Source organism: Etheostoma spectabile, chromosome 14 (assembly GCF_008692095.1).
Source record: "Etheostoma spectabile isolate EspeVRDwgs_2016 chromosome 14, UIUC_Espe_1.0, whole genome shotgun sequence".
Lineage (NCBI taxonomy): Eukaryota > Metazoa > Chordata > Actinopteri > Perciformes > Percidae > Etheostoma > Etheostoma spectabile.
Window position 1 is genome coordinate 4,669,801 of NC_045746.1, and position 8,148 is coordinate 4,677,948.

The window sequence follows — 8,148 nt, forward strand, 5'->3', positions numbered from 1 at the left end:
CACATAGCCAATGATTGGACAGGGTATGAATGTATCACAACTATAGGTTAATGCAAGTGCTAAGATTCACAGTAATGAAGACTGAGAAAACAACATTTCCTTTTCATAATTAGTGGCAATCAAGATTAAGATAGTGGCCAAATGTGTTTGATTTGGATCGGTTTCAGTATAGGCTGCAGTGAGTTTCAATTTACACTGTAACTATCCTGAGTTTGCTTGTTTTTAGCAGTGAGGCAAGATGCAACATTCCCACTCTCCTCAGAAGTGTTGCTAAATGGGGACAAACTGTATAGCTCATGTGGGTCTGTTTCTTGTAGTGCAGCAGATACAACAGACCTTATGGCAAATACACTCTTTCATATAATATTTTAATCTCTAAATTCAAGATGCTGCTTCTGAAAAATGTTGACGGACCACACTAAAAATAGAACAACAGTAGCCTACTCAATAAAAAAATAACAAATGTGTTGCTTTTAGTGAGTTCCATAATAACGTAAATCGCATATATTATTTTTGCAGATCATATGACTGCACACATTTATAAAGCAGTTTTATTTGAAGTTAGTATTTAAAGTTGACAAATGAGGTACCTCATTCACATGCATGCAGCATCCATATGTTTAATCACGCTTGAATGAATTATGATTAAACTTTGATTGTAATTTTAATTAATACAACTTGTAATGTGTGCTTACAAAAACTTGCATATAAGCAACAATGCCATACTTATAACACATCAAAATCCATTCTATTAATCAATGCTGTTTGTTAGGTTAATCACATATTTGGATGTTGACAAAGCTTCTTTTCCAGTGATTTATCACATGAATTCAGTCCCGTGCTTCAGGCGGTTTCTGTTGACTCCATTGTGACCCAGCCAGCCAGAATTTCTATACTGATCTTCTTATAAGACTTAAAATATTGTTAAAATACATGTGGCTGAACATTTCTCACTCTCCAGACTGAAAACAACCCCAGTTGCACCTGTATGTAGATAAGGAGGGATTGAATGTTGTTATCATCCTCATTGATCTCAGCAGACTGACAGGGACTTTTAATCAGTGAATTAACAGACAAATCAACTTTCCCTCATTTTCCTGTCTCTACCCCCTTAGACCCTCTGGTGGTCCTCACACCACATTTTGAGACACCCTAATTTGAACCCTCATCGCATAGCCTGAGTGGTCCTTGAATCTATCTACCCCACCCAACTCCATTGATTAACAATAAGCAGCGAGTAAAGTTACAGTCGCTGTGTGCTGGTATTCATGCCAGACTGCAGCTCAGTGAAACCCCCTCCGCACAGCAGATTATTGGACCAAACCAATTCCGCAGTTCAGGTTTTAGCACCTGTCACATGAGGCTTTATATTTGCAAATCACCGGCTACCATTAAAGCTAAGTATGTTTACTTTACCATAATGCAGACGTATATCGGATAAGCCTTGCAAATGCAGCTCTCAGTGAGCTGAGCTGCCAAATTACACAGACACCCCTATAGCGCGGCTGGCAGCATCACCCACCGCCTGCAATGGCGTTGTAGAGGCTAGTGTGTCCAAACGTTTCTGTAGTCCCGGACAATTTACGAGCTTGGGAAAGACATGTTTTTTGTTTTGTTTTTTTTCGAAAGGTTTTGCAACAAAAGCATCCATATTTTCCACGAGTTTAGCCTCTGTATTGCAGTTTATTTTTATCCCGCGTCAAACGAAGCCGGAGCCATGAATGTAAGTCTGACTCTTTTGTTTTTGTAACATTGAGGCAACATCGCTGTGGTTTGTGGTTAACAGTTAACTTATTCTTTTGGTGTATTCGCATAAGGTCAGTCATTTATATTTTTGCGACCGTAATACATCTGCATAGGAGGAAAAGAAATGTAGATAAAAACATTTTTAACATTGTCAGAAGGGGGGAGAAACAGAGCTGTCATGTTGTGTGCGGCGTGGCTGATGCCTGTTTGACTGATCCCACTGACACAATGTCAAAGCCTCAATTTCATCTTCCATCCCTAACTTTATTTGTTTGATATCCTCCGAAGCCGATGTTACTGCAGTTGGAATTTATTTTGTAGTTATTTTGCACAAGGTGTAATAATGGACGAGCAAGACTCCAGCATGGTGAATTTTGAACCAGGACATTTAGGTTTCAGCCACCGCTGCTGCTTCTGCTGCTGCTGATGCTGCTGATGCATCCATACCATTCAGCACAGCCGAGATTAATGGATTCTCTGTGTCCCAGATGAATGTTGTTTTGTGTCATATTTCATTTTTGTCTTTGTGGAATGCATTTCCAAACAGGATTAAACATTAATGGATGTAGGTATGGAATATGTAACTACTACACTGCCTTTCTACCCTGCAGTAGTAGCCTACTGCAAACTGCAAGTCTATCTATGTAATGGTTTGCATTTTTGTCCCTGGGATGATATCAACACATTTTGGTGCATTCAACAGCAGTTTGTTAGTGCCGTAAAGCTTGTAACTGCCATGCAATGCTCTGTTTGAGGGCTGGCATCTAGTAACCAGCATAATGTCAGTGACGGTTTAGAAAGCGCTGTGATGTGGCAGTGTGCGAGGGTAACAGCTTACTATAGAAAACAGAAGGAGTGGGAGAATGAAAACAGAAGAAGACAACATTTCCTTCAGTATTGCACCAGTGTAAACATATAGAGCTTAAAGTCTGATCTCTACAGTAAGTCTTGATTTGAAAAGGTAAACAGCGCAGCAGTGCTAGAAAAAAAACACATAATTCAGAGTGCTAGTAGGGTTCAATAGGCTTTCTAGTCCTCTTCTACTAAGAGCTTTTATATCATTCATCAGTTTCTTTGGCTCTCATTGTTTTTGAATAGTGTCATTAATGTCAGGTGAAAATTTTCTTTTTCTAAGCTTTGTAATAATTTTTGATGAGAAAGAGCCACTTTAAGTTATGTGAAGTAATTGTGCGCATGTTTAAACGGTTATCTCTTTTCAACTCACATTATCATTCAGTGTTACAATGTGTTCTTATCTTTATAATGTCTCTTTTTACCTCTGCAGGTGTGAATGGGCCTAAAGGAACAATAACATCAGGTGGATCCGATTAGCCAGGATTGCGGTAGGTCAAACTATACTCCTCAAACCCACATTTTAATGAGGCCACAGCGATGCTGACATCCCCTCTGAATCCAGAGACATCATCATGCTGAAGACGGAGGCCTCGGGGGAGAGGACCAGCCTCCGGAGTTCCTCCCCCCACCGTAATGCTTACCGGGCTGAGTTTCAGGCGCTTAAGAAGGCCTTTGACCAGCCTCGGATCGATGGAGAATCCAAGCCCAAAGACCTAGTACGGGTGAAGCAGCCAAGGGGACGCCAGTATGGTGGCCATGTCAGTCGCATTAAGGACATGTTCATGCAAATGGGCTCAGAAAATGTGCAGGCTAAGGCCAAGGGTTGTGATGATTTGTCGCCACAAAAGCTGGTCAAGCCCACCAACTTCATCAATAAGGCCGATGGATCAGTGATAAAACTCCAGCATTCAGCATCAGCCGACAGGGTTGGAGGTGCTGGAGCAAAGTTCTCTGAAACCAGGAGGCTGTTTGAGCAGCAGTTACGTGACCAGTCCCAGTCACCAGTCTTTCCATATGGACGGGATAAACGAGGTTCCCATGAGCATCTAGATGACTGGCGAGGTGCAAGGTCTAACCGAGGCAGCACAGACTCCTTGGACTCACTTTGCTCCAGAACAGAGGCGTCCTCGCCAACTGTCAGTCAACTGAGTGCTGTTTTTGAAAATGCCAATCACAACAACCAAGGCACGCCCTACAAAGGAGTCAGTAGACGGGCCCTCTACTCACCAGACGGATTCCAGCGCCCAGGAGGGGATGTCAGTGAAGATGATTCAAGACAATCTCCAGTTCGTGGAAGCTACCGTGGCAGGACAGGGGGAAAGTTTCCTACATCCTTGTCTTCTGAGGACTTTCTGAGCCCCAGTCCTGGCACAGCTGCTTCTGAGCTGAAACCAGAACCACAAGAGGAAAGCGCCCAAGACAAAGCAGACAAGGTTGAGACTACGGGAAGAGATAGGCAGCGGCTTTCTGGGGTCACCAACGGAAGCCAGGTCAATGGTTCATGTGAAGATGAGGAGAAACCTTCAGAAACAAGAAAACATAATCAGGATCTAGGGGTGTCCAAAGATTCAAAACATACTGATAACGTTGTGATTACCGACAACACTTTTGAAGATGAAACCCCTGAGCCATTGCCGACCCCAACTACGCCTGCTGGGGAAAGCCAGGAGGATGGGGATGGTTCAAGAGAAGACAAGTCCTCTGAATCTCCCAAGGAGCAGGTGGAAGAACCTGATGAGGAATACATTGGGAATGAGCGGGTCATTTTTAACGCAGACGGGGATGCCTGTTACCAGGGTTGGGGGGAAAGCTGCACGGATCCTGAAGATGACCTCTACGGAGACGATGAGGATATTGTCTACGACCCAGGCTCTGATCTGACAGAGATTCCTGGTCTACCGCACGAAAACAAAGATGACATCCCTCTAAAGAGGAAGATCCGTTTCAGCACTGCCCCCATTACAGTAAGTTGCGTACTGAACAAAACATTGTGGAAGCCTTAATTGTGTACACACACTGAATACAATCCAACATAAAAGCTCCTGTGCAGCGCTTAACAAAAGTAGGTTAAAACAACAGAGAGCTTTTTATGGGCTTATATTTATAGTTACGGTTTAACTACTCATTGTGGTAGCTTTTTTGTTTTTACAAACATTTTTATGAGGTCATATGATCATGAAAACATTGTCTGACATCAGTAATCTTTATCCTCTATAGACATTTATAGTGTGGTTTCATTTTACATTTAATCTTCCTTGATTACAGTCTGTGATATAATAAATATAACAGCAAATTGTTGCACCTATTTTGTGATGCAGAGCTTGAGGGTCAAAGCATCGCCCTTCTCGAAATTGACGTGTTCATGAGCAGAACATCTGTGCATGTGTTGTTCATGCTGGTTCTGCACCCACACAGTTTTCACACATGATACTGTGTTTGTTTTTCTCAAACAGTCCTATCTCTGTCTATTTGGTACATTTCTGTGACAGTCTGTCAAATATACTGTATATTCAGAATATAGTGGACCTAGTGTGTATGCCTTGTTGTGTACGGTATGCTCAATGATATTAGCAGATGTATAGCAAAGAAAGCGATTACATATTTTTTTCCATCCTACAGGGATTTCAAAGGGACTGGAAATGTCCTACTTACACCCCAATACGGGGTGTAAAAATGGTGATTGTTTCTGGTGAACATGCAGCCACACTGCCCAATTCCCACAGTTTAATTTACCCGGTAACTTCTAGTTTTTAAATCAGTGGAAATATCTTTACCATACCATTTGTTGCATCCTCTGCTTTAAAGTATTTTAATACTGTTTTCAGTGCTGATTTGGACACAATGCAGCCAGTGTTTGTTGATTGGGAAGATAGAATTGATTATTGGAAATACTTTCCAGTCTTTATCCTCAAGCATTTAGTGAAAATAAGCTTAACATTTTTAGCAGTAAACAATATGTTTTAGGTTGTGATTCATTCTTTTTATGCTATTTTTTTAATCAGTCTATGTTTATTTTTTAGATTTTCAGCCTGTTGGCATGCAAGGGATGTGTGTGCTGTGTGTGTACACTTTTACAATGTGAGGGCAACAGTGATTTGAGGTTCATGTAAAAGAGATTTGGAGCCAACAAAAACATTCCACAAGTTGAGGATCAATCCTATTAACATGCTGTAACGAAGCAGAACAATTAGCCCAGTTATTCTGAGGAGAAAATGTGTTGTTGGCTCACTAATTGCCCTGCACTGTCTCTGCAATGTGTGTCCTTTTGCATCTTTGTCGTTTCCTCCCTCTTAGGACTCACCCCACCCCATGAAAGCACACACAATCAGTATACATTTTCACTGAGGAAATTAGTTCTTACATTATCCGGCTCAAACATAGCATCACATGTGATATAAATGTATGTTTTTGTACCAAAAATAGTCTTTTCTTGAGATCACTTTAGCAAATTGTATTTTAATCATACAGTGAAAGTGCGTGCTTGTTGTCCCATTTCAGTCAAACAGACGGGGAATATGCTCCTCTGTTGTCTGTCATTTCAAGGCTTCTGTTTTCTCTGAAAAGGACAGACGCTCATTGATCATATGGAATATTCAAGAGAGGCACCGACCCCCCCATACACAGACGCACACGCACAATTAGACATGGACCCCTCCCACTTCTCCTTTATATGCCCCCCTCCTCTCAGCACATGAGGAACAGAGAACAGAGTCCTGTCTTTTGTTCGTCTTTATATTAAAAGAGACAAAGCTATTTTCTCAGCCCTTGGCCCCTGCACGAGTCCAGCTTGACCACTGTGGGAGGAGATGGCAGAGAAGACCCGTGAAAAAAACAACTGCCGTGTTATAATCTAATACTCAATGTTCCCTCCCTTTCATGTAATATTTCTTGGTCCTGCCCCGTAAAGCGGATAAATATAATTTCAACATCCCAGCTTTGAAAGCTTAATTAATTTTCGAAATCATCATGCCAGCCACAGGGAGAAGATGACAAACAACCAGCTTTTTTGGCAACATTTTGAAAACATGCTCACTGACTTCTGTTTGATATAGCGAAAAAAGACTGTCATTGTCTTGGCTTACCTAGTGTTGAGTTCATAAATCTAGTTTTAGCCATGCTAGCAGCATGTGTCTGTGGACGAGTGTCCACTGGTATGGTAGTTTGCCACTATGGTCCAAAATGAAGTATCTCAACAGCTATTGGAGAGATTATCTGTGCAGTTGTGGTCCCCAAAGTATGAATCCTACTGACTGGTGATTCTCTGACTTTTCATCTAGCACCACTATGAGTTAACTTTTTTTTTTTTGTCTTGACAACTATTGGATGGATTCCCATGAACTTTGGTTCAGACATTTGTGATTCTGGGGATGAAGTGCATAAATTCTATCACTTTGGTGATTCCTTTACCTCTGCTCTAGCGCAGAGGTGGGTAAGTAAAAGGATTGTTACTTGAGAATAATATGACTCAAGTAAAAGTAAAAAGTAGTCATCCAAATAATTACTTGGGTAAGAGTAAAAAAGTGCTTGGTGAAAAAACTAAGTGTTTAACTGTTGAGAAACGTCTGATTTATTTTCTAACACAAGTTTTCAATCAGACAGACAAAAATACAAAAAAATCATGTTTAGGCAAATTATAGTTCATCCAATCAATAAAATAAATTAAAATTAATTTATTAATTATAAAATAGCAATAAGTAATAGCTTGATAGGTCTCTTAAATAAAGTGAATTATCACATCAAATTTGGATGGAGATAATATATATATATATATATATATATATATATATATATATATATATATATATATATATATATACACACACAGAGGAAATTTTCAAAACATATGTAACCTAAAAGACAAACATTCGCCTATCCACAGCAAAAAAAAAAAGAAAGAAGAAATTTAGGAAAATTACCGCCACGTGTTTTCTCAAGTTTTTGAATGCTAAAATGTCCATTTGTATTGGTAGACACAGAAGACGACCCATAATGTAGCTGCTGTTTTGCACTTTTACTAAGGTAAACATGCTTTTAATATGAGGCTGGGGGTGTTACTCCTCCTCTGTGTCTGCATTGCCAACAGTTGATTCGGACATTTTTGTTTTGCCATGACTGTAAAGATAACCCGTCCCGCCGCTGAGATTGAGAATACCAAAGAGGTAAAAAGAAAAGTAACAAGCTCATTGCAGCCTAATGTAACGGACTAAGAGTGCAATTTCTTCCTCACAAATCTACTCAAGTAAAGAATATTGTGATTTCACTAGCATGGACCACGCCACAACCATGTGTTAGTTAAAGATTTAATGAACATTATGAATGTGCAGATGAACATTATGAATGTACAGATAGATGAATTGATGTGGATGTCGTCTGATGGCTGGTCTGGGAGGATGTGTGATGATCGGGTGAAGGAGACTCAGAGTGGGGGTTCCGTCTCAGAAGCAGTTTTCGCCCGAATAGTTTACTGACCCCCAGACGGTACCTAGAAGAGACATGAGAGAGATGTGTAACAGGAAGGGAAGAGGGGTAAGATGGATGAAGGAGAGG

The 8,148-nt window shown here is 40.6% G+C and overlaps 1 protein-coding gene across 12 annotated transcripts in view; it reads left to right on the forward strand.

Moving 5' to 3' along the window:
* ppp1r9a (protein phosphatase 1, regulatory subunit 9A) overlaps positions 1 to 8,148 on the forward strand; it is a 48,995-nt gene that overhangs the window by 2,987 nt on the left and 37,860 nt on the right. For 4 of the 12 annotated variants that reach the window (XM_032535755.1, XM_032535762.1, XM_032535764.1 and 1 more), the window contains exons 1-2: positions 1,459 to 1,723; positions 3,032 to 4,565. In XM_032535755.1, the coding sequence (XP_032391646.1) occupies positions 3,174 to 4,565 (1,392 nt within the window). In that variant the 5' untranslated portion in view covers positions 1,459 to 1,723; positions 3,032 to 3,173. Of the gene's footprint in view, positions 1 to 1,234; positions 1,402 to 1,456; positions 1,724 to 2,260; positions 2,316 to 3,031; positions 4,566 to 8,148 lie in introns of those variants that run through there. The other 8 variants (XM_032535760.1, XM_032535767.1, XM_032535761.1 and 5 more) reach the window with 6 other exon arrangements.